At 39.1% G+C, this 27,651-nt stretch overlaps 1 protein-coding gene across 2 annotated transcripts; it reads right to left on the reverse strand.

The window, feature by feature from the left end:
• Positions 1-21,760: 21,760 nt before the first annotated feature.
• Positions 21,761-26,456, reverse strand: LOC127802849 (uncharacterized). 2 transcript variants are annotated; one of them, XM_052338900.1, is made up of 2 exons: positions 26,207-26,456; positions 21,761-22,400 (listed from the first exon to the last, which is right to left on the reverse strand). In XM_052338900.1, exon 2 carries the CDS (start codon positions 22,358-22,360, stop codon positions 22,043-22,045), a length of 318 nt encoding a protein of 105 aa, XP_052194860.1. In that variant the 5' UTR covers positions 22,361-22,400; positions 26,207-26,456; the 3' UTR covers positions 21,761-22,042. The 2 variants fall into 2 exon arrangements, with proteins under 2 accessions (XP_052194860.1, XP_052194859.1); XM_052338899.1 differs by having other exon boundaries at positions 21,761-22,409; positions 26,207-26,455.
• Positions 26,457-27,651: the final 1,195 nt, after the last annotated feature.

The following is a 27,651-nucleotide window of genomic DNA, read 5'->3' on the forward strand; positions in this document are numbered from 1 at the left end:
AATGATGATGGATGTGTTGTTAAAAAGTTAACAAATGGATAAACAAATTGTTAAGAGTTAACATAAATAGACTATTAAGAATTAACGAGGCATGCCGTTAAGAGTTAATGGCGGGCCTTGATACAATTTGGTGAAACTTAGAAAGTCTTGTGGCCTGAATACAACAATCGAGATTTGTAATGTGGGAACAGTTTTCTAGATTGACAATGCTTGTTAAGAACGTAGGATAAACCACCCAAGAGAAAGGACTATCCTGAAAGAAACATATATCTCGAAAGAAAAGAGTCTGCCGAAAGAATTGTGTCTCTCAAAAGGATTAGACCTTGGAAATAATATCTTTTGGGAATAAGGATGCCTAGACTGTGAGGCTTCCAAGAAGAAATGAGATTCTTTCGGGAAGGATCCAGATGGCTTCGGGAAAGATATGGCTCTTCCAGGAAAGTGTATCGATAGCTTTCGGAGAGAATTGGGAGTCTCTCGGGAAAGATTGACTCAGCTTCTGGAAAGGATATGATCATCTCGAGAAGGAATGGTGCCTTGATTCACTTTCTTCGTATCCCTGGAAAAACCAACAAAAGGGGTTAGAAGGCTCACAGGGAATATTCACCTGCAATAACCCTCCGATGCTTAATTTAGTACTAGTTGTAAACAATTGCAGATGAAATACAATAAATGCAACAAGTGTGTATCGAATGTTCCCCCATCCCCTTCTGAGTCCTGTAGCTTGGTATTTATAGAGCATGATTCCTAAGAATGTTGAGAGGACATGCGTGACACATTCCTTGGATCCCAGGAGGACACGTGTTGCACATCTACGTGGGCTTGGTGTTACTTGTGCTTTGTCCATAGAGAAGCTCTATTCGGAAAGGATTTTTCATAATTCAAAGAGATTGTCTCCTCATAAAGGATTATATTTGCTTGAGGGGAGAGCTTTGTCCACAATTCGGAGAAACTTCCTCTCACCAGAAAGAACCTCTCTCCAGAAAGCATCTTTCTCCCAAGAGACTGTTCCTTAGCTAGAAAAAGCTTTCGATTTCCCCTAATTCTGAGGGGTACAACAATTGCCCCCTACTCTTCTATTTTGCCCTTGGGTAGAATGAAAGAGTAAGTTCCATTATTCTGAAAGAATTACTTCACTGCAGAGAAAACGTAGGTCTGGAGGGGATTTTTAACTCGGATCTGGAAAAATTGTTTCTCTGGAGATAATTTCTCTTCGAGGAGAATTTCCTTGAGACTGTCTATCTTCCAAAGAGACTTCAGTTATAAATGCCATGATGATAATCATTTTCATGCTTTTCACTGTGTGTTACTACGATTTTGTGATTTCTTTCTAGAATTCTTTCGGCTATACTAGTTCCCAATAGAAACCTTATTCTCTCGAAAGAACTTTCTTCACTTTACTTTGGTAACTTTTCTTGCCTCAATTTCTGTCAATCCCTTCACGCAGTATTTTTCTCTCTTGGTGTAACCATTTTTCTTGAGAAAATTTTATTTTCTCCTGAAAAAAACCTTCGTCTTTTCCAAAAGAAGTTTTCGTTTCTCTGGAAAGGATCTCCATTTCTCCGGAAAGAAATTCTCATCCCTCCAGAAAGAACCCTCGTCTCTCCAGAAAGAATCTTCGTCTCTACGAAAATAATCTTTTGTCTTTTCAAAAAACTTTATACCTCTTTCCTTCTTTTTGTTTTAAGCCCCTGCCATTTTAGTCATGGCTGGGGGAAAAGTTTATTTTTGAGCCCCTATCCCAAGCAGTGGCTCCCGTCGGTTTCTTATGGGTAAACGTTCCATCCTATCAGCGGATGAAGTTACCCAATTATTGGACAATTATCGCATCCCCTCTTCTTACCGTGCTAGGCTCCCTAAGCCAAATGAAATGTGTACAACAATTGTGCATGAGGGGTGGATCACAAGCCATAAGGCAAGTTTCTTCCTAGACTTCCGTCTCCTACCAAATTCATTTAGCATAGAGTTTCTCTATTGTAGTGGGATGGCCCCGAAATCAAACTATGTGCCATGGTCGGTGTTGAGGATACAGGGAATATCGAAGTGACAAATAATATCCTTTCACACCATGTTTTCTACTTTCTTCTCCATTATAGTGGCCAAAGGCTTAGCTTCCACCCATTTCGTGAAATAATTGGTAGTTACCAGTAGGAACTTCCTTTGGGCTAAAGCTACAAGAAATGGGCCCAATATGTTTAGCCTCTACCAAGCAAACTACAATGGTTGGAATATGGGGCTTCATGGTCAATGGTGCATGCCTTTGACACTTGTCACATGTTCGAACTTTCTTTGTTGCGTCCTGTCGTAGGGTAGGACAAAAGAAGCTTGCCTACAAAATTTTTCCTGGTAGGGCTTGTCCTCCAAGATGTTCCACATAATATCTCTCATGCACTTCCTCCAATACCAGTTGAGCTTCTAGGGGTCCTAGGCATTTTAGTAAGGGCATCGAGTATCCTCTCTTATACAGGTTTTATCCCACCATTGTAAAGCGTGTGACATTGGTCTTCAACCTTCTTGCTTCTAGATGAGAGTCTGGAGCTCCTAGTTAAGCAAATATTTTAGTACGAGTGCCATCCAATCTTCCTGGGTTTCGGCACAATGAATTGTGACGACCCCATCTTTCTCCTCCACACTTGACCTTTGGAGGATCTCCATATGGATTAACCTACCTGATGTATCTTTTGTGGTCGCCAATTTGGACAATGCATCAACATGTTGATTGAGGGATCTGTTTATCTAGATCAATTCAAAACTTTCAAAGTCGTATACAAGTTCTCGTACCTACTATAGGTGTAATACCCCATATTGCATATAGTGTTGAGTAAGTTCAAGGAACTGAAGAGAATTTAGGTAGTCAATTGTCGAATCAATGGAAGAGAGTGCCTCGGAACGTAAATACCTAAGGAAAAATGTATGAAATTAACGAGTATCTTGAGACAAGATTTATGGCATTGAAAGAAATCAAAACAAAGACAGTTTTCAGTACAACTAAGATTCAGCTTGAAAAATTGAATGATTATAAGAAATTTCTGAAAAGTCAATGAAATCTTGAGATGATGCAAGTTTTGCATAAGGAACAACCCTGAAATTGTTTCGAGATGAAACAAAAGGATTCGCGAGCAAAACGTGATCTTACACATGTTTGGCCTAATTGTAATTTTTAAATTCTAGTTAAAAAGGGGTTGAAAATGATATTTTTTCCAAACTTGTTGGGCCAATTGAGAAGCATGGGACTTGGGGGGGCTCAAGTGGTAAAATATCAAAACTTAAAGACTTGAAATGAGGGCCAAAATAGAATTTGAAAGAAGCTTGGGGGTGGAAGTGTAATTTTTAGAACTTGTAATATGAACACTGCAACAAAATCGACCGTCGCACTATGCACGATAGCCGCCATAGACCCTTAAGGATAGGCCCCAAGTCATTAAAGATGTGTTAGGGATACTTGGGGACCAAGCTTGGCTGGTGATTAGTCGAGGAATGGCTGGATTTTAATATAAATAGGGCTGAGGGTTTCAAGCATTTTCTACTTCAAATTGCTCGTGTTTTGGAGAGTTTTTGAGAGATTGGCTAGAGGGATTTTATTCCTTGTGTCTTGGAGAATTTTTCTAGAGAATTTGGAAGGTTTTGAAGGAAGTTTGAGTGGGATTTAAACTTGGCCGGAATCATGATCGGTTATTAAAACCAAGGCTTTGGCCGTTCAATTGGAGCATTTATGGTAGGTTTTTCAAGCAAAGGAAGGTACCACTTGGATCAACTTGAAAAGATCTACAAAGTGGTGTGATCGGGAAAAAATTTCAGTCGCCGGCGATGAGGGGCTCTCCTAAGAAGACAACTGGCATGTGCAGTGCACGCACGAGTCTTCATGCGTAGGATGCGTGGAAAGAGGTATTTTCCTAAAATTATTTTTAATATTTTTAGAAAAATAGTTTATGATTTATGGTGGTGGAAAATTTGAGAAAATACTTGAGGGGATATTTATTTTGGAATTTTTGAGAAGAAAATAAGGGAAAATTATGAAAAAATTGATATTGATATTCCTTTGAATGAATATGATGTCTAGGGATCATTGACACTCAAAGTTAAGTAATAGTACGATTATTGAGGCCTAGCATAAAAATCGAGATTGGGCACGAGAATTGAGGTATTTTGAATTACGTTTAATGTGAGTGTTCCTACCAAAAACTTGGTTTATTGTGGGTGGTTAGACCCTATACATGATTTGTTTATTACAAATGGTTTGACCTGTAATAGGTTGATTTTATGTGAATGGTTCATCCAAAATATTTATTTACATGTGCATTAAAATACATGCATTGAAATGTCGTTTTATGTAATGCATCGTTACATGTTGTGGTTATGGAATTGGCATGTGTGTTGGAAATAGGTAGTGTTTTTGGGTTGCTTTTGAGTGGGAGCGTAATCCTTGACGTGATTATGGTGTGCTGGGTTCCTGCGTTGATGTTGATCCAAATGTTTCGGAAGTGGCAACGATTGTTCCCGAGGTGTCGGGGAGATGCATTGATCTTACCCTCCTTAAGCTAGGATTGTGTTCTGCCAATATGTTAATGTGGTTATGTTATCTTTGGAGAGATTGTTCTTTCCCCGTGGTATGAGTTAAGCATTGTATGAGATTCTCTTGGGTTGGGACATGTCGAGATATATCAGTTTGTTCATGGTCTTGCATATATTCATGAAAATATTTTAAACTCTCACTTAGATGATTCAACATGTAATTTGGACTATATCCCCGAATATTCAAACGTTCCAAGTGAAAGCAACGGCTCCAAGGGAAAAGTCGTTATCAAGATGTGGCCGTTGTTTACATTTGTGATATGTTCCTTCCTGAGCAAAGGAGGATGATCAGAGGCGGGGTGAGGACTCTGGCGACGGGTCCGTCCGGGGGGCGGCTGGCACCTGCAAGCACTCCGATGGTCGAGTGAGTAAGAGAGTAAAGTGAGGTAGTATATCCATAGGTCAGGGATCAGAACATACATTGGCTCTGAAGAGAGCTAGTTAATATAGAAAGATGAGATGTCCTCCTGCATGCATGAGTCATGCATTTGCAGGTGATGGGACTGGCTATCCGTCGCTGGTAAAGGTTCCCAGGTGGTAGCATGGTGGCGATGGGACCCTCATTAATGTGGATGGAATCCGCCATTAATGAGGACTAGATCTGGGGCTGCCGTGAGAATATCCAGTGGAATTGCAATGATGCTGTGGCAGGTTGGCGCTGGGCCAAGGTTGGGTCCAAAAGGAAGACCAGATTGGGCCTGAGAAGGGGGCCAAGATTGGGCTTGGACGGTCCACAGCCCCCTAGATCAGAGGCTCGAGTAACGAGCATTCGAGCTAGAAAAGGGAAGTTCGAGTAAATTTTACTGTGTGTGGTAGTTTTAGAGAGTCAGATTAAGTGGGTTTGAGGCGATTGGTTGAGCTGATTTTGTTTTTGTTGGGATGGCGATTCTGGAGTCGTTTCGAGGTCGGCCTGAGATAACTAAGCGAGGTAATATTCTCTACGCACCGACTCACACAGCGCATGGCTTCGGGATTCGAAGGCGCTTTTCCTAGAGGGTGAGGGCGCTATCTGGGTGATAACTGGTGACCCCTTAGGTGCGTGACAGGTGGTAGCTTGGTGATGGTAAATTTGTGGGATGTGTGTAGGTATTCTTCAGCAATCTTTATAAAGATCCCCTTTGGGCCAGGGTTTCCTCATTGCGAAGTTGCTAAGGGCTCTACAGAGGATAGTATTTGACAATAGAGTCGGCCTTGCTGTGCTAAACCTTAGTTAGCTACATTGGTCTTGTTGTGCTAAAGTTTGGTTAGGATAGAATTTTGAACTCGCTTGGTTGTATTTTTGTTGCAAATGAATCGTCGAAAGCGTAATAATAGTTTTTGTATTGTGGATATGCTTTGTAATGAAATGAAAGTTTTCCCGAATGTAGGTATCTCGTACTTTTCCTTCACTTTGTTTGTCACAACGTTTGGTTGCTTAATCAGTGTGAGTATCGAACGATTTTAGAATTGCCGTGTCCGTCTATTCCGTGGTGGGCTTTAGCGGGATCAACGGAGCTTCCGACGTTCTTTTACTTGAATAAGCTTCATGCTGCTTTAAGTGACAAAGAGGGAAGTGCCGAGATGACTTCGCGAAACAGACCAAGGTAACTCGAGATCCGCCGGGGCTTGTTTGATACAAAACTTCGTTGTAGATAGGCCGAGGTAACTCGAGGTCGAAGGCAGCAGACCGAGGTAACTCGAGGTCCATCGGGACTTGTTTGATACAAAGCTTCATTGTAGATAGGCCGAAGTAACTCGAGGCCAAAGGCAGTAGACCGAGGTAACTAAAGATTTGTTAGGGTTTGTTTGATACAAAACTTTATTGTAGATAGGCCGAGGTAACTCGAGGCCAAAGGCAGCAGACCAAGGTAACTCGAGGTCCGCCGGGGCTTGTTTGATATAAAACTTTATTGTAGATAGGCCGAGGTGACTCGAGGCCAAAGGCAGCAGACGGAGGTAACTCGAGGTTCGTCGGGGTTTGTTTGATACAAAGTTTTGTTGTAGATAGGCCGAGGTAACTCGAGGCCAAAGGCAGCAGACCGAGGTAACTCGAGGTCCATCGGGGCTTATTTAATACAAAGCTTTGTTGTAGATAGGCCGAGGTAACTAGAGGCCAAAGGCAACAAACCAAGGTAACTCGAGGTTCGCCAGGGCTTGTTTAATACAAAACTTTGTTGTAGATAGGCCAAGGTAACTTGAGACCTAAGGCAGCAGATCGAGGTAACTTGAGGTCCGCCGGGGCTTGTTTGATACAAAGTTTTTGTTGTAGATAGGTCGAGGTAACTTGAGGCCAAAGGCAACAGACCGAGGTAACTCGAGGTCTGTCGGGGCTTGTTTGATACAAAACTTTGTTGTAGATAGACCGAGATAACTCGAGGCCTAAGGCAGCAAACCGAGATAACTCGAGATCCGCCAAGGCTTGTTTGATACAAAGTTTTATTATAGATAGGCTAAGGTAACTCGAGGCCAAAGGCACCAAACTGAGGTGACTCGAGACCTGCAATAAGAAAAGAAACTTTTGGGTCTGGGCCTATGTGAAGATTTTGACAGAAGATAAATGAATATATATTTTCTGAATGATTTACAAGAAGGCAGTCATTCAATTGTAATATTTTCGCAGGTTCGCTACGTTCCATGACCTAGTCAAGGGCCTTCTTGAGAGTTAGGCTAAGTGGTAAGCCCCTGCACCAAGGTTACTAGTTACTCGGTAAGGGCCTTCCCAGTTGGCACCAAGTTTCCCCTGTGAGGGTTGTTTCCTTGGGCCTTCAATCTTTCTTAGAACTAAGTCTCCCTCTTAAAATTGTCTAAGACGAACTCCTTTGTTATATTTCTGAGCTGCTTTTTGCTTGGCAGCCTGTTCACAAATTTGGGCTTGGTCTCGAATTTCCTAGATAAGGTCGAGGTCGGCCCGTTGTTCTTCACTGTTACTGTCCTCCTGGAAGTACTGTAACCTGGGGCTAGGTTCCTCAATCTCGACGGGGATCATAGTCTCTGACCTGTAAGTGAGTCAAAAAAGGGTTTCCTTAGTCGAGGTTTGAGTGGTAGTGTGGTATGACCACAAGACTATGGGAAGCTTGTCTGACCAGGCTCCTTTCATGTTGTCTAGTCGTTTCTTTAATCCTACCAGTATGACCTTGTTGGCGGCCTCGACTTGACCATTGGTCTGAGGGTACTCGATCAAGGTGAAGATTTGGCGGATACCAAGTTCTTGGCAGAAGTCTTGGAGTTTGTCATTGGTGAATTGAGTGTCGTTGTTAGCACCCCAGGGAGACTATATCGACAAACGATATTCTTCTAGATGAACCTGCGAATCATTTCAGCGGTGATTGTGCCCAGGGGCTCAGCCTTGATCCATTTTGTGAAATAGTCGATTGCCACTACCATAAATTTAAGTTGTCCTGCTGCGATTGGAAAGGGTCCGAGGATGTCTATCCCCTATTTGTAAAACGACCAAGGGTTACCGAGGTTATGGAGCTCTTTCGAGGGGGAATGATGTGTGTTTGCCAACTTTTGACACTTGTCACAACGTTTCACTTAGGCTAGACAGTCATTCCTCATTGTTGGCCAATAGTATTCGGCTCTTAGTATTTTCGCTGCCAGGGATCACCTACCGAGGTGGCCTCCACATACTCCTTCATATATCTCAGTCATGATGCCGGTGGACTTGTCGAAGTTAACACATTTGAGAAGTGGCAGGGAGTAACCCTTTCGATATAGCTTGTTCTCGAGCAGACTGAAGTAGCAAGCTGTTCTTTTGAGTCTCTTGGCTTTTTCGACATCTGCGGGGAGCGTCCTGTGCCATAGGAATAGGATGATAGGAGTTCCCCAAAATTCGGGCGCTACTTCTACCGTTTGTATGTCTGGAAGGGTGACGGTGGGTAAATCCAGGGCCTCCTGTATGACTAACTGGTTGTTTCTAGGTTTCTTGGTGTTGGCAAGCTTTGAGAGTAGATCTGCTTGTGTGTTTTGTTCCCTGGGAATATATTCAACTTTGAAATAGTCGAAAGATTCAGTTAGGGTTCTGAAATTGTAGAGGTATCGGCCAAGCTGTGGTTCTTTCGTTTGGAATTCGCCTTTGACCTAGTTGTCTACCAGTTGGGAGTCACTCTTAACGATTAACCAAGATGCTTCGTGTAAGAATCCATATTTTTGTAAGGTTGCCACGTAATTTAAGCAAGTTTAGAATACTAAAAAATTGGCTTGATAGCAATTATTAGTACCAAATCGACTATAGGGAATGCCTCGGAGTGAAATTGTCTAAGGAAAATGATATGATCTTGATGAGCATTCCGAGATAAGATTTATGATATCGAAACAAATCGAATCGGGAACGATTTTCGGTACAGCTAAAATACAACTGTTATTTAGGCTGCAAAACTGAATTGTCGTAAGGGACTTCTGAGAAGTCAACGGAAGCTTGAGGGGGCTCCGATTTTTCGTAATGAACAACCCTTCAGTGGTTTCGAGATGAAACAATAGCCCGGTGAGGACACTGGGGCAAATCGTCCTTTTCGACTAAGTTTTGATTATTAATTTTGGATTTTTAGTATCGAAATGCAAATTAATTCGATGTTTAAGGGAATAGTTACGATAAGGGAATTAATCAAGTGATATTAAGATGAATTATGGGGTTTAAAAGTGTAAATTCTCATATATGTAAGTGTATTATATAGATATATTATATCCACACGTGCGGTTTGCAACTCCAGCCATGCTCTACAAATCTCCATGCCCAGCAATTTTGATGGCTGAATTGGAGTCTCCTTCACGTAAGAAGGTATGGGCAATGAGGTGAAAGAGTTGTTGAGGGCTTATAAATAGAGGTAGAATTGGAGAATGGAAGTGAAGAAGAGAGCAAGCAGTGGCTTTTCTCTAGAAATCAAATGGCCGAGGGAATAAGAGCAGGGAGTGAGCTTGGCTGGCCGAGATAATGCGAGAGATAAGGAAAGAGATTGTGAGGGAGATAATAGAGATCGAGAGAGAGAGAGATGGAGGCATGGCCATGGCAGCTGCGAAGCTGCTGTTTTAGCAACCATAGCCGCAACCGTGGAAGCACCGTGACAAGCAAGGGAGGCCGACAGAGCAACAGCGTGGTAGCGCGAGAAAGCCGTGGAGATGGCCAGGGGCTGGCCGATTGTAGCATGAGGCGGCGGTGGTGTGTGCTAGTATGGTTACGGCCTGCCATGGAAGTGGGCAGCGAGTAAGGGAGGAGCTACGGTGGCTGCCAGTGGTAGGGGCGATCGACGTGGCCGTGGTGGCAGGCGTTGGCGGCGACGAGGGGCCGTAGGCAGTGGCCGGGCTAGTGCACTAGAGCCATGCGCAGGTTGCAGGATAGGCGCGCTGGAGAAAATGAAATGGGAGGAAGAAGAAAGGAGAAGAAAAAAAAAGAAAAAAAAAAAGAAAAGAAAGAAAGAAAAAAGAAAAAGAAAATAGAAAAAATGGAAAAAAAATCTTGAAAAAATCCAAAAAATAGGATTTGGAGATTTTGTAATATTTCGGAGATTTTGGCAAGAAAAATTGTTCGGGCACACCTTTCAATGTCAGACACAAAAATTGAGGTAGCGCATAAAAATTGAGACGGTGGTCGAGAATTGAGGAGGTGCACGAGAATCATGGTGGTTCACGAGAATCAAGGTGGTGCGCAGGAATTGAGGATTTACTCGCGTTTCAAGGATATGACATGCATACCGAGAAGGCCCGAGAGGCTAAGTTAAGGTAAGTAAAATTTTCTAGAAAATTTTAGAAATTCAAGAATATTATTTTATGAATTGTCATAGTGAAATATTTGAGAAAATATTTGAGAAATATTTAGAATGGATTTATTGAGAAAAATAGAAAGAAAAAGAGAGAAAAATAAAGAAAATGCAAGAAATTATGAAAAAATAGGTTTTAATACTTATTTAAATAAATATGATGATTAAGATGCTTTGAGGCTTAAAGTTGAAGTAACTTGTGCGAATTTTGAGATTGGCACATAAATAAAAGCGATGCACGAATTTCAAGATAAGGCACAAATATCGAAGTAGCCCGATAAGCTTGAGAATGTAAGTGGTACTTCCCAATTGGATTTAGTTTTATGGAAAATGATGGGTTTGTAAGTGGTTCCACCCAAAAACCTGATTTTAAGTAAATGATTTTATCATGTTGTCATGTCTTGATGTGAATATGTCATGTAGATTACATTTACATGCTATGATGAAATGTGCATATGTACATGTTGATATCGTTGATCACGCGCATGTTGTCCGTTGGGAGTACGAACTAGCACCGCTACTTTACCAAAAGTGCCCCCATACACCCCGGCTTTGAAAGAGGTAGCCATAAAAATAATGAGTAGCATGAAGGGTACAGTTGACCCCTACGATGAAGTAAGACATTGCATACATACATGATAAAATATTTGGTACCCTTACTTAGATGATTCATCATCTAACTTGGGCTTTGCCCTTGGAATATTCAAACGTTCCAGATAGAGATTGTAGCAGATACGATGATGAATGAGGCATAAAATGACACTTAACAAAGTGCATGATGAATTGAATGATGAATGAAATGTATGTAATGTAGCCCATGTATTTAATTTTTGCTACTTTGAATTCTAGATGTTTTGAAAGAATGATGATGTACAACCCTATTTAGGGTTAATGTTAGTTGAGAACTTATGCTATGTATTAAGTTATGTTAAGGAACGATGATGTAAGCATTGATTTATGATCAATGTTAAGATATCAAATTCGATCCTTGCTTCTGCATTTGATGTGTATAATGATTCTCTTTCGAGAAAATGATTGGAAATTCTAGGACAGATTCAAGGAATGATGTGATTTAGGATTAGTTTGAAAGAAAAAAATTATTGTTCTAGAATTGACCAAAGTTATAACGCCCCCGAGAAAGTGGGGCATTACACTCCGATTTCTTTTGCTAGGCTTAAATCGGCTATGAGCTTATATTTAATGTAGCTCATATTTAATGTTGGTTGTTTTTAAGTTGAAACATAGTGGTTGTTCGAGAATCAGGCTGTTGGGTCCTTCCAAGATGACCAAGCCCCTCTTCCTTTTATGTTAGAGGCTCCATCGACAAATAGTACCCAAGGGTTAGGTTCCGGGTTGAGCTCGGGAGGGGACAGTTCGACACAAAAATCGAAGAGTACCTGGGATTTGATGTGCTTTCATGGCTGGTATTGTATGCCGAATTCGGAAAGCTCGACTAACCATGCAATCATTCTCCCCGAAAGCTCCGGCTTCTGTAGCATTTGCCAGATCGACTGATCGGTTTAGACCGTGATCTGATGGCTTTGGAAATATGGCATGAGCTTTTAGGTTGCCGTTACCAGTGCTAGTGCTAGCTTTTCAATCTTTTGGTACCATGGTTTAGCCCTTTGAAAAGTTTTGCTAATGAAGTATACTGGCCACTGCATTTTGCCTTCCTTCTTGACTAGTACCGCACTAAGGGCGTTAGTAGGGATGGAGAGGTAGGTGAGAGTTCCTCTCCGGGCTCTAGTCTTAAAAGGATGGAGGGGCTACTAGGAAGGCTTTTAGTTCCTGAAAAGCAATTTTGCATTCTTCTGTCAACTAGAACTCAGTTGACTTTTTTAGGCATTTGAATAAGGGCTTTTCCCGGTCGGCCGACTTCGGAAGGAAGCAGGACAAAGCTGTTATTTGGCCGGTTAGCTGTTGGACCTCCTTCAGGTTAGCAGGATTGCGCATTGCGAGGATCGCTTCGCATTTGTCTGGGTTGGCTTCAATTCCTCAGCAAGTTAGCATGAATCCCATAAACTTACCGACTTACACTCCGAATGCGCATTTGTCAAGGTTAAGCCTCACGCTATGATGCCGGAGTTGTGCGAACATTTCGATTAGGTCCGAGCAATGGTCATGTTTTTCTAAAGTCTTGGCTACCATGTCATTTACATAAACTTCGATGTTTCAGCCGATCTACTTGGCAAATACTTTATTCATCAGTCGTTGATATGTTGCTCTTGCATTTTTTAGCTTGAATGGCATGACCTAATAACAGAAGTTGGCATTCTCCGTGATGAATGATATTTTTTCTTCATCTTTGGGGTACATCCGGATCTTATTGTAACTAGAATAGGCGTCCATGAAACTTAAGTACCTATACCCGGAGGCTGCATCCACAAGGCAGTCGATGTTGGGTAGCGGGTATGAATCCTTTGGGCACGCTTTATTTAGGTCGGTGAAGTCAACACACATTCTCCACTTTCCTAAGGATTTTTTCACCATGACCACATTGGCGAGCCATGTTGTTTATGGGACCTCTCTGATGAATCCGGCCTTTAGGAGTTTGGTTGTTTTCTCGGCTACTGCGCGCCGCCTCTCTTCTCCCAGTCTTCTTTTCATCTGGGCAACCGGTCTGGTCTCTAGATCTAGTGCCAATTTGTGGCAGATGACAAGTGGATCTATCTCGGGTATGTCAATGGGAGTCCAAGCAAAGAGATCGACGTTCTGTCAGAGTAAGCTAATAAGCATTTCCTTTAGCTCATTTGATAATGTGGAGCCTATACGGACGATTTTCTTTGGGTGAGGACCCAAGCTCACATGGTGGAGCTCTTCTGTAGGTTGGGGTCGTCGATCTGAAAACTCGATCCGCGGGTCTAGCTCGATCATATGCACACGGTGCTAAGGGTCCTAGCTGCCGACGCCCGCCGCTTGCTTGCTACCAGAGGCATCAGCTTTCCTCCCGTCCTCACCAGGCTCGGGACCCTGGGTGTCGAGGCTGTCATGGTAACATCGTCGGGCCTCATTTTGGTCAGAGTGGATGACCCCGACCTTGGTGTTAGATACCGGGAACTTCATGGACAGATGGGAAGTGGACACTACCGTGCCCAAAGCGTTGAGAGATGGTTAGCCTAGGAGCGCGTTGTACGGCGCCTGGCAATCCACCACCAGGTACCGGATAGTGATGGTCTTGACCAACGGAGCCATCCCGAATGAGGTTGGTAGGTCTATGTATCCCTTGACACTTACCTACTCACCTGAGAATCTGATCAAACTTTCACTAAAGGGTTCCAACTTTCATTTGGAGATGTCTATTCTTCTCAGGGTAGATAGGTATAACAAGTCAGCTAAGTTGCCTTGGTCCACCAAAATCCTCTTTATCAAAAAATTCATGAAGATAACCGAAATTACCATGGGGTTGTTAGGGTGTGGATTTACTCCATCTAGATCTTTATCCATGAAGTAGATCGCGGGGTGTCAGGTCATTCTTCTTGGTTTCTTCTTAACATCTTTTATCATCATGATTGCATGAGGGTATTGACCTCGTGTCGAGCTCAGCACTCCGTTGGTGAAACCTCCAGCAACAGTGTCAACAATCTTGGTTATCTAACTGGCTGGGGGTGAGTCAATGTAGGAAAGGGTGCGGGGATTTAGGCGGTGGTGGTCGTCTCTTAACCTTTGGGCATAGGTGTTTCCGGCTCGTGCCAGTGCCATGGCGTGGTGGCGGGGAGGTTAGTTCGAAAGGTTGTTGGTGAGCTTATGGGGTAGGTAAGTTTTACTGAGCCCCACGGTGGGCGCCAGATGTTCCTTCTTAACCAAAAGAGGACAATCGGAGGTGAGGCGTGGGCTTCGACGACTGGTCCGTTCGGGGGGCAACTAGCACTTGCAAGCACTCCGATGGTCGAGTGAGTAAGAGAGTAAAGTGAAGCAGTGTATTTGTAGGTCAGAGATCAGAACATATCTGGGCTCTGAAGAGAACTAGTTGATATAGAAGGAGGAGATGTCCTTATGCATGCATGAATCGTGCGTTTACAGGTGATGGGACTGGCTATCCGGTGCCGATGGAGGTTCCCAAGTGGTAGCATGATGGTGACGGGACCCTCATTAATGTGGATGAGATCCACCATTAATGAGAACGGGATCTGAGGCTGGCATGCGGATATCCAGTGGGATTGTAATGATGCTGTGGCAGGTTGGCGTTGCGCCAAGTTTGGGTCCAAAAGGAAGACTAGATTAGGCCTGGATGGTCCATGATCTTTAACATCTATTTTGACTATGTTTGAGGTGTTTAGTAGTTGTTGTTGAGAGATGAGTCTCTATGTATTTTGATTGAAAATGTCAAGTTAGACAACAGTATGGTTTCCATATTATGAATAAAGAAATTCATAGTTATATATCATTTGAGGTTTCAATCTTGCTTCTGCATATGTGATGATATTACATGTCTTACCTTATTGATTATTAAGTTTGATATGCTGAGAAGGTAGAATGGGATTATTGGGAAATGATTTATGATAAGTGTATGTTGGAAAAAAATATTCTCAAAATCCCGGGTTAATGTCGCGCTTAGGAAAAACTAGGTGTTACAGTTGGTATCAGAGTGAACGTTAAGTTAGATACTCTAAATAGAGACGTAAGGCAATATGATATAGTTAGAGCCAACTAGCAAAACCCTAGTTGGAGATTTAGGGGGACTGTTGAGAGATCAAATTCATAGAGTGAAACCCTATTTGGAATTTAGAGACTGTTGATTTAAGGTTTTAGTCGAAATCCTTACGGGATAACTAATAGTTATCAAGAATGATCAAGTCATGGATAGTTAGTCTAATGTCACATAACCTAGCCGTCAAGATTAGGTTTTTGAATGATGATATGAATCATCGAGGTTCGAGTGTAAGAATGATTTGGTATAGATTGAGGATCCTAGGATATGGTCCAAAATAAGAAACCTAGAATGGTTCGATAGGTGTTTTTTAGAGTAGAATTCGAGAATTCTGAAAATTGTTTTTGATGATAGGGATATAGTGATTGACTAATGAGAAGATTTTTATCACAATCTTTTCTTTTTAGATGGCGGTACCCAAAGAAACATGAATTTCAATAGACAAGACAAGGAACGTAGTAGTAGCAGTCACCGTGGTCGCTCTACGAATCACGCCATGAGCAATGGACGGCAAGAAGAAAGATCTAGTCCTAGTGAGAATAGGCTTAATTGAATGGAAAGGATCTTAGAGAACATGCTAACCTGTGTGGCAAGAAACAAGTTACCAAGACACCCTCCCATATGTTAGATCAATATCGCCGACAGAGACCCTCGGTGTTTAGAGGAAGGGCAGGAGATAACCCTAGTATGGCTGAGTACTGGATGGAGCAAACCGAAAAGCTGCTCCAACATTTGCAATTCAGTGAGCAAATCGAAAAGCTCTTAGCTCGTGAGCCGTTGATACTTACAACGAGGAGTTGGATAGGGCTCTATCTACTGAGATGAATTTACTGCGTGTAAGATTGATAAGATCAGATGATAAGAAAAGATATTCGAAAGGCATGAAGCATAAGCTAGGAGGAAAGAATGGTAGGGACGATAAGCCGTGTCCCCGATGTAACAAGGTACATCTAGGGAAACAATGCTTCATGAGACATGTCCACTATTATGCATGGGATGAAAACGAACATAAGGAGAAGGACTGGCCTAAAACCAAAGAGAAACCTCTGACCTAGAATCGGATGGGGATTACATGTTTCACGTGTAATCAAACTGGTCATTACGCAAATGAGTGTCCGAAAAGACAAAAGATAGAGCAACTTGGGAAGGTATATGAGGCACAAGGACCTTGCACTGGACGAGTTTATTGCTTGACAAGAGAAGACGAAGAGGATTACCCGACAATGACAAAAGGTACACTGATTTTTGTTCAAATAGATTTTGATGCATTCATGATCTTAGCATATGCATTAGCTTAGGAGTAAACTTGGAAAATTGGGTTTAAGGCTTAAAGTTTAGAACATTAGTAGTCATGACGTTAAGAGCATACGGATCTTGTTAAGGAGACGAAAAATTTTAACTTAGAAAGTAGATGACTGTATGGATCAAGTGTTACCTACCAAGCATTGATTATATCAACCACGTTACCTAAAAGAGTTAAGTGTGATATAAAATGTTGATTAGAAAATCAAATGATTAATTTGGTGATGTAGAATGATATTTTAAGGATCAATCCGAAAGATATCTTGATGAATTAATTCAGGATCTATAGAATAGAAATGATTGTGGACAATTGGCAAAAAATTATGATGATATCGAGCAATATAGAACCTTTTGGGATATGTGTGACCACATATGAAGAGCTACAACGGGAAATTTTGTGAAAGACACATCATACCTAATAAGTAATGGATGTGTGGTAAACACGAATTTGGATATGGGTGATGTGGGATTGAGGTGTTTAGGTTGGGGGTAGTACCTATTGACTTGAGGGGAAAAAAAAAAACCCAATAGTTATGCTTTGGTTTAAGTAGGATCATTTGAAGTGAGGTAATAAGCTGAGTGTTGCCTTAGTTATTTGATCAATTAGATGTTAATTTCAATGATGAAATTTTGAGATTTTGAACATATGAAAAATTTTGAGGACAAAATTTTTGTAAGGATGTGAGAATGTAATATCCCGTATTGCATAGTGTTCAATAAGTTCAAGGAACTAGAAATCGGTTTGAAAATTTAGGTAGTCAATTGTTGAATTAATGGAAGGGAGTGCCCTAATACATAAATACCTAAGGAAAAAGGTATGTCATTAATGAGTATCTTGAGATAAGATTTATGACATTGAAAGAAGTTGAAACAAAGACAGTTTTCAATATATCTAAGATTCAGCCTAAAAAACTGAATGATTGTAAGAGATTTTCAAAAAGTCAACAGAACCTTGAGATGATGCAAGTTTTGCATAAGAAACAATCCTGAAGTGGTTTTGGAATGAAACAAAAGGATTCACGAGCAGAATGTGATCTTACACATGTTTGGGCCTAATTGTAATTTTTAAATTTTAGTTAAAAAAAGGTTGAAAATGATATTTTTTCCAAACTTGTTGGGCTAATTGAGAAGCATGGAACTTGGGGGGCTCAAGTGGAGATGAGAAACATCTCCTGAATAGACTTCCTCGTTCATGTTGTCTTCTAAGGGGTGAGGAATCTAGGGGTGGACCTGGTTGGGATCGCTCGTGGCACCAGTCCGGGTTCAGGCAATTTTTCTAGCCTAATTAGGCGGGTTGCCTAGGCCAGCAGATCTCGTTATCCTCACCATGTTGTCTTGACTTTTGTGTTGCATTTCCCACAGATGGCGCCAAACTGTTGTGGTCTAAATATAACAATCGAGATTTGTAACATGAGAACAATTTTTTAGATTGACAATGCTTGTTAAGAATGTAAGATAAACCACCTGAGAGAAATAACTATCCCCAAAAAAACGTGTCTCCCTAAAGGAATGAGTCTCTTGAGAGAAATGAGTCTCCCAAAAGGATTAGACCCCAAAAAGAATATCTTTTGGGAATGAGGATGCCTGGAATGTGAGGCTTTTGGGAAGATATGAGATTCTTTCGGGAAGGATGTGGCTCTTCCGAGAAGGTGTACCGACAACTTTTGGAGAGAACTGGAAGTCTCTCCGGAAGGATTGACTTGGCTTTCGAAAGGATATGATCCTTTCAGAAAGGAATGGTGCCTTGATTGACTTTCTTCGTATCCTTGGTAATACCAACAAAAAGGGTTAGAAGGCTCACGAGGAATACTCACCCGCGATGACCCTTTGATGTTTAAGTCAGTACCAGCTATAGAAAATTGTAGATGAAATACAGTAAATGCAACAAGTGTGTATGGATGTTACCGACAGGGGCGGATGCATGCGTGAGCTGCCCTGGGCTAAAGACTAGGGCAGCTCACAATTAAAAATATTTTTTAATATTAAAAAAATATTTTTTTAATCTAAAAATTAATTTTTTAAGTAAAAAATAATAAATTTTACTAATAATTCAGTCAAAAAAAAATTCCAGCCCACCCCAAAATTTATGATGTGTAATTTTATACCTCAAAAAAAAAAAAATTTTAGCCTCCCCCTACATAGATTTCTGGATCCGCTCCTAGTTACCGAATGTTTCCCCATCCCCTTCTGAGTCCTGTAGTTTGGTATTTATAGGGCACAATTCTCGAGGATATCGAGATGGAACATGTGACACATTCCTTGGATCCCGAAGGACACGTGTCGTGCATCTATGCAGGCTTGGTGTTACTTTTGTTTTGTCTAGAAAAAAGCCCTATTTGAAAAGAATTCTTAGAGTTTGGAGAGATCTTCTCTTCAGAAATGATTATATTTGCTTGAGGGGAGAGCTTTGTCCGTAGTTCGAAGAAACTTTTCTTCATCGAAAAAAACCTTTCTCTCAAGAGGACCTCTATTCGGAAAGAACTTATTCTCAAAGACCTCTCTCCGAAAAGAACCTCTCTCCTAAGAGACTGTTCCTTATCCAGAAAAAAGCTTTCAATTTCCCCCAATTCTAAGGGGTACAAAAGAAAGAAATGCATGAAACGGTCGACTGAAATGGTTGATAGTTTCACTGAGCGAGATTTGATCTCGAGTGTTTTTCTTCCTTTGTTTTAGTCGACAAAGCATTAAATGTTCCATTGAGTGTGATCATACATGTCTCAAACGCATTTAATGAAGAGAAAAAGATGAGGGAGATCAAAAAAGAAAGGGAAAGGGCAGCTTGCACAACATGCCTTGGCTATCTCCTCCTTCATCCAATTTTTAGAAAAGAACTAGAAGCTCGATCCTTTTTCTTCTACTGTTCTTCTTATTCCTCAGCTCTATCGCCTTCTCTTCTCCTCTCACTCCATTTTCTCTCTGTTGATCCAAAGGTCATGAGACAACCAAGGTTTGCATCTCATGAGAGCCAAGCATAGCTTGGATCACCTTCGTCCATGCTTGTCTAACACGTGGTTGAGGCAAAGAGTTCCATTACTATTTAGGTGTGGACCAACTTGGTCCCTCTACATCTGTGGGGGTTGGCTTAGTCAGCCAAGAAGTAGACATTGGAGTAGACAAGCTTGGAAAGGAGGTTGTTCATGAAAGCGTGTTTGTGACTGAAAGAGTTCGAGTCTAGGTGCATCTCAGGCGCACCTGGTAGCATCTCAATGTAGTGAGGTAACAATTACTTCCATTTTTCATTTTGATGCTTATATTTTTCATATGACTATCTACACCAAGTCTGGCAAGGGTCATTTAGTATCATTTTCATTGTGCGTGTGTATTTTTGAATTATTTTTGAAAACTACCACGACTCCCCTACATGATTGACTAAGCATTGATGCATTCTATCAATTAGTTCCTGTCATCTTTTTTCATTTTAAAAATTGTAAGTTTTTATATATTAATATGGTAACACTAGGCTGGACATCTAACAATATTAATGTGTCTCAAAATAAAAACAACTAAATAAATGTATGTTTATGTAAACATGTTTATAGTGTATATGTACTACTTGACTCTAAAAATATCAATATAAAAAGTGGAGTTGGTGCTTCTTACGTGAAGGCATATAAATGTTTACAATGGAATCTTTGATATTTTACTCTTGAAAAATAAAATAATGGTTTTGATAATGACTATATGAAAATCAATCTCTAAATCTTTGAGTAAGTAAATATATATGGACAAAGTTTTTTAATCAATCTATATGAATGAGAAAAGCAATCTTTAAATCTCCTTGAGCAAAGTTATGAAAATTTATATAGGAGAAATGTTGAAGTGTGGTTGAGTGTATTTAGATTCAAAATAAATATGTTTTTAATAATCTCAACTTGCTTTCAAAAGAATCAAAATGGGGATTTGTTAAGTTTTTATTTTTTCAAAATGGATAGTCGACTATGTGGTTCATTCTGTTGACTATGCCTGAAAATAGTCGACTATGCATAAGAATAGTCGACTATGCTGATTTGATCTGTCGACTATTTAAGTCTTCTGTCGACTATTTTTTCATCTGTCGACTATCAAGTAAGGATAGTCGACTATAGCTTTTCATCTGTCGACTATTTTTGTTCATAAAATTCAAAATTCTCTTCACATTTTTGCAATAGTCGACTGTGCATATGTATCTGTCGACTATGGGATTTTTGTATTAGAAAATAGTCGACTATGCCTTTTTGTCTGTCGACTATATCTTGTTTTATTTGTAAAAATAGTCAACTATGCATTTTCTTCTGTCGACTATATCTTTTACAGAAAGCTTCTAACGGCTAGTTTTTCAACTCCAACGGTCACAAACGGCTACATTTCTCTTCAATCTTGTGGGAAGCTTATAAATACAAGTCATAGATGATCAAGAGCAGGCCAATGGATGAAAAGGAAATTATTTGAGCTTACATCGTATACACATTTGTATTTATATTGATTGTGCTTTAATTTTCTCTCTTCAAGACTTTGATCTTCACTTGTAATTATTCATTTCAAGGCTTGTATCATTTTTTAGAGACATTGTAATTAAGAGATTCATCTCTTATATTTTCTCCAATTGTAGACTTCTTGTTTTTCCTAGCTTGTGTAGCTAGAGGGCCTACTTGGTTTAAGTAGGAGGTTGTATTTCTTAGCTTGTGTAGCTAGAGGGTCTACTTGTGTAAGTATGAGGTTTTAGTGAATTGGTTTAAAATCTTTAGTGGGAACTAAGGTAGTGGATTAGACTTGGTTTAAGCCGAACCACTATAAATCCTTTGTCTCATTTATTCTTCTTGCTTTACATTTGTCATTTTATATGTTCTATATTTTAAATCACTAAAACCTCAATTGGGTTAAAAAGTTTTCAAGTTCTATCAAAATTTTTAAAATATCCAATTTCCCCCCCCTCTTGGTGTGTGCCATAGCACCTCCCGTTCTAACAATCTTGTCATATTCTTTTGATGAGAATATATTTTATTCGACCCCCTAAAAGACTTTACCAAAGTGCTAATAGATTTTGCCGGCATATAGATTTGATGGAAAGATAAAATTGTACCTAAATGATAATGAAAAAATTTACGATCAAATTTATACTAATTTAGGGTAATAATATATTTGTCACTTAGGGTGCGTTTGTCAAGTAAAAAATAGAGTGAAATTCATTTTTATCCAAATTCTAGAAAATTCTATCAAATAATTTTTTTTTTCATGAAATTCGAATTCCATCTTAATTAAAAAAGTAAAAAATTTTCTTGAAATCAAGAAGTCAAAATTTCTAAGGGAAGAAGTCAAAATTTCTAAGGGATGAGATAGAATTGAAATTTCATAAAATTTTAATTCTATCCCCACTTTTCATCTCCCAATCAAACACACCCTTATGGTCTATAGAAGCTGAAAGTCTAATGAATCATCTCACTAGAGAATAAATTAAAATAAATGCTATTTAGCAATATTCCGTTAATGGAGAGGGCATCAGATGTAACAAACTCAAGCAAGACAGTCATCACCGAAAAATATTCCTTTCTTGAGGATAACAATGATTCCGGGAAAACTGCAACAAAAGAGAAAAGATTCCTGGAAAACCAGGAAAAACTTAGCTTTGCTTTGCCACAACAACAATATTATTCGAGGTTGTTACACAAGTTTCCTAGAACAAAATTCTGCTATGATATGTGTGTTACCAAAGAGACGGCCCTGAGAAGCCACAAAACACCTAAAGAAACAAACAATTTCTAGAGAGAATCACCACCATTTATCATGTGAGATGCAGTCGTCCATCCATAAGCTAAAAGAACTTTAGTTTTCCCTTGGACATGGCAGCTTTTGCCTGCTGTGCACGGCACAGCGCTTTCTGACTCCCTGTCAAACTGGAACATGATTCACCCGATCCAAAAGTGACAGCAAAGTAAAGATAGATTGTACAGAGAAATGCCAGAAGAGCAAGGGCCGTGAGGAGGAAGCGATGCCGCTGGACAAGTGCTGACCAGCCTTCCAGTTCATCCCCCTTTGAGTACTGCCTCCTAGATGATGAAGATGAGAACACATTCTGTGCACTCTGTTGTGACCTTCGGTGCGGAGATGATACTAGGCCATCGACAGCCATAGCCTATTCAACTACTATCTGGAGCAATTGAATCTCTGGCCTGTTTGAACTAAGAGCCAGACGTCAACGTCAACAATAGGTCAAGTAATAAAGAAATTAACAGTTATACAAGTGCATTAATATTTTTGACTGAGCACAAAATATAACACAGCTAGCCCATAAACTTTAGCATAGAACTTCAAACAAAAAAGCAAAGTCGGTAATGGCTAAGTTTACAAAGTTGGCAGGCAACAGCCTCATCATATTTTAAGGTTACCACCAGGGCAAAGAACAATGGTTGAGGTGACAAAAAAAGAAGCATCATTTGCCTTCGAAATTAACAACAATATCACAAGTCTTTAATCTCACTATGTGGAGTTGGCTACATAAATTTCAGCTCTCCAATCATCTCTATCCATGGTCTTATCTTTTGAAAAGCCCATCATGTCCTATACAACACAAAATCATAGAATAAAGAGTAAAAGCATCTGGTGGGGGCAATGACTAAATACATCCATCATCTATCAAGCAGAACACAACATTTTTCAAAAATAAAAAATATAAAGATAAAAAGTCACAGATAGTAATAATTAGCAAAAAAAAAAACCACAAATAGTAATTGGTGACCTCAGAGCAAAGTTGAAACCAATGTCCAGAAAATCAGACTGAACCGAAAAGGGAAAAGGTTCACAGTTTAGTGGCCAAACTAGGGTTGACTAGGGATTGAACCAAGATATATATTTATACGACAAATACATATATACTAGTTAAAATATGATATGAAAATTTTTAAAAAATAAAATCAATGACAGAACACTCAATAGATTTAAAATGTATTAACATTGTTCTAAAATTACAAAAAAAGTTTATACACCAATATTAATATAAATTTACGATGAAAATAAAATAAAATTCAAGATCAAATATTTAAATTACAAATAATTTTTTTTAAAAAATTATCTATGTATTAACAAAATGATAGATAGTAATCAAATAGTAGACATTAACTCCTTTCAAATATCTCAAATTATTATTATATTTTCAAACATTTAAGAATAAAATATAAGAGCACAAAAGTAAAAAAAAAAAAAAAAACATCTCAGCTGGTTTAGCCACTTGAACCAACAAGGTTCAATGGTTCAACTGCATTTCACTTAAAAAACCAGTTGGTTTTTTACCTTGAATTTGACTGGTTCCCAATTTTACAGATCAAAGTGGCCAGTGTGGTCCAGTTCTTAGAACCTTGGATGAGCCCCCATGCAGAATTAGGTCAAACCATAAGAGATGTTGCCATGCATTGTGGGAAAATGCAGTCATTTTCTTAGGTCATTTCAGTGGTAGATCTTGGAAATTTATAAGAATAGTACTCAAGTTAAAGAATGTCATAACTAAAAGGTCCTTGTATTTTCAAGATAAAATTGACAATGAAAGGGTTTAGATAGTTTTCACAAGTTTCAGCTTAAATCACTGCAACAGCCATCGATTCATATATGATCATAAACTAAGGAGTACATGCACTTGAAGAGATATGAAAAACTTCCAAACACACACCAGGCTCCATTCTAAATGGTCCAATTAATTTAATTTTTTGTGCTAGAATTTTTTTTTTCCTAGACCCTAATTTTAATCTCTGTAGAACAATCTTTCTTTTCTTTTCTTTTTTTGTGAAGAAAAACCAATCTGTAAATACCTGGAGAATGTAAACAATGGGAAAATGCATGTGGCCAAGGAATGATGGCAGCATAGAATGTAATAAAAAATAGGAAAATAAAAACTGGGCTATATTAGTTCCTTTTCCTTTTCCTGTTAAAGTTTTAGTTCTTAAGAATTCTAAAAGCAAAACTTCTTCTTACTTGTTTATGAGTACAGCTAACCAAAATGGCCATTAAGACTCTTTTATTCACAATTAACTGTCCACTATGTCAAAGGCAAAGTTATATGGTTTTATCTATTTTATATAATGTAAACCAACTAATAAAGTATAAAAACATAGAAATTATTATGTCTACACAGTGTTGTATCAGTTTCTTGGATATGGATTCATGCCTCTTAGCTAGGCCGTACAAAAACCAAGTTGAGCTGAGGAGTAGGTTGTCCAAGCCAGTGTTTTAAAAAGCAAGCTTAAGCTTGCTTTAAGCCCAAAGCCCAACTCCTTTAGACAAAGCCCTGTGACTTTAATCGAGCACAGTCAAGGCACACTTAAGTTACACCTTAATCTAAGCTGTGAAGGGCTACAAAGTGCGCTTTTAATATGGACTGTTGGATTTGGTTAAATTTGTGTTCCAGTGTGGCTGCTTGTATGGAATCCTTACCCAGAAATGTCTTTCATCTGATCTCAAAAAGATCTGAATAAAATCAAACATATATTTAAAAAAAATAAAGACTCCAGATCCCTAGAAATGTCAGATTTCTGATGAAAGATGAAGAGTTCAGACTTTTCATCTTTTCATTGAAGAGTTCAGCATATTCAATGAAGAGTTTAGACCTTTCATCTTTTCTTTCTAATGATTGCTTTTTAATAGTTTATATTTTTTAAAAGTTTATACCCTTCATTTTGTTCAGGTGCGCTTCACCTCACTTGAGCATGCATTTGGGGTTTGCACTTTGCGCTTAAGCTTCATAGGCCTTTTGTGCTTAAGTGTGCTTGGTGCTTTTGAAAACACTGGTCCAAGCTTGATTTGTTTATATATGTCTTACTGATATCAAATGAACATTAATTTGATCCAAACTTCAATAACTGATATTTTATCCTACTGATGAGAGGCAACTTCAAGTTGAGCTAAGCAAATAGCCAATTTTCGAACATATTGAAGTCTGGTTTGTTTAAATAACAAGCTTATTCAGGCAAGATTTTAGTTGATTCATCTGATATTTACCATATATAGTTACCAAGGCACTAAATCTCATCATCAAATACATACTTTGGTACAATGAGGCCAAAGGACCACATTTTTTGTTATAAATAAGAACACCATAGACTAAAACCACCACACATGGAAAACCAGAATAAAGGACTACATGGTGTCACTTGAATAAAGGACTACATATATAGTTCCTTTTATCTTTTCCTATTCTCTTTTTTTACTATCTATTTAGGACCAAAACTTCACTATCCAATCCATGTTCTTGTATAGCCAGGTCAATGACTTTTACCTATACACACCACTTAAACAAAGAACATTCACATATCCATATGTGTTCTATAGCTTTTATTGTATACCATTTTTTTGGTTAATTTTATTTAAACTAAACACTCATGACTCGTTAACTTCATCAAAACAGTTTTAACTTAAACCAAAGCATGTTTACCTAATTTTTGGCAAACAAATTCAACAGATATTCAAAAAGTGAACGCATCCAAACCTGAACTCAAAAATCTCACAAAACTTCCTTCTTGGTTCTCACCAATATTCCAAACGACAACAATATGATTTATCTATCAACACTACACTATGACATAAAGTAAGAGAACAATTCAAAGCTAACATATAAAAAAGTGCAGATTCGGATAAGAGATATTACATTCCAACAACCGTATGGAGATGCAAATGCTTTTATAATCTAAACTTCTACCCTGCCCCTGGAGATTCACATTCTATCCAGAATCTATTGTTGTAAATCACCTTTGTTTAGTTCTTCATAATGCAAATCCGTGCATAACGAACACATACATCCACATGAAACTTTTTTTTTTTCCCCTAATTTGGAACCTACGTAATATAAATGCGGTAGCGATCGATGCATCAGAATGATAAGCGAAAAATCACCAAATAACAAATGGAAGCGAGCAAAACACATCATAGATCTGTGCAAAGGATTCGAGTTCAAGCTAAAAACATGGAGGGTGAAATCGCTGGAGGAACTTACAGAAATGAGGAGAAAAACCGATCGCACTGTGACGCCGATCGATTATTACTTGTAATCGGAAGCCAGATCCATCTTGGCGTAGATGAACTCTCTCCCTTCGTCGCTTGGTGTTGTCCTCCGTGTAAGCGCAGAAGGAACGCGGATCGTGCGCAGAAACGGCCAATATTTGAGAGAGAGAGAGAGAGAGAGAGAGAACGGATCCGGGAAAGGGCTGATGAGAGTGAATTTATGGGAGGGTGGAGCAGCAGCGGTTGATTGGCCCTCGGAGGGTCGTAGGGACACGAGTGGCGCGTTTTCGGAACAATAGCGCGTTTCATCCACTCGCTCATTCCGCGCGTGGCATGTCTACGAGCCAGTGCCCGTCATTCCATGTGCAATCTTTCCCAACGCGGTGGACTTTTTCTTCCCAGCGTTGAACCAGTCACCGCCCCCCTACCCCTTGAAAATTGAGTGAATTACAAGAGCACCCCTAAATTTTGGAAAAAGACAGATTTTTTAACATTTAAAACAAAAAAAAAAAAACTTTTGTAGTCTAAACTTTTGTAATTCCGCTGCAACCATAGCTTCACCCAAACCATCATTCAATGATTTTAATTACGCTTTTACTAGTATTTCTCATTGAAAATAAATATATATTTCTTTTTTACTAGGTGACGAATGAACCATGGATTTTTTATGGATTGCCTTATCTCTTTCTCTCTCTTTAACTCGTTCTCCTCAATAATCCTTCTTATCTTAGTTTGTCTTTCTTTATCTGAATGCATCTCTTTTCTTTTTTAATAGCCTCGTCAGTAATAGGGTTTCTCATTTACTTCATTTTTCTTTATCAGCATTGATGAGGCTGTAGAAACCCAATTAGACCCTCTAAATTTGTATTTTTTTGTTCTTTTTCACTTTCTCATCATAGGAACTAACAATGGCTTTCTCTAAAAGAAACATAGATCGATGGGATCTATCAGTTGCATCGATCTGAGTTCTCTATTGATAGAACCCAATGATCTTGGTTCTTTCAATTTCTCTACGCTAGTATTTGGTGGTAGTCAATAAGAAAGTCGACCACCACTAACAATTCTTTATTTTTTTTATAATCTTTGAGATAAAAAATAGATGAGACAAAAAAGGCATTTTTGGTATTCAAAAAAGAGTAATAATCATTTTTTAATGGCAAAGGAGAAAGTGGTAAATAGGTAATAATCTTAATAAAAGTCTTTGTCATTTCTTAAATGTCAAGGAGTTTATATTTTTTACTAGACCTCAGTGGTACTTATGTAATTTACCCTTGAAAATTACATGAATTTTCATTTGTTATTATCATTTAAAAAGATTATATCAATTTCTTTTTGCTCGTTGAAAAATAACATCAAGATGGTAATAAACAATAAGGTTGAAGAGTAATGTAATTAGACAATATGAATAAAACAATACAACAACCAGTAACTCAGTAA

This window comes from Diospyros lotus, chromosome 5 (genome assembly GCF_014633365.1).
Source record: "Diospyros lotus cultivar Yz01 chromosome 5, ASM1463336v1, whole genome shotgun sequence".
Classification (NCBI taxonomy): domain Eukaryota; kingdom Viridiplantae; phylum Streptophyta; class Magnoliopsida; order Ericales; family Ebenaceae; genus Diospyros; species Diospyros lotus.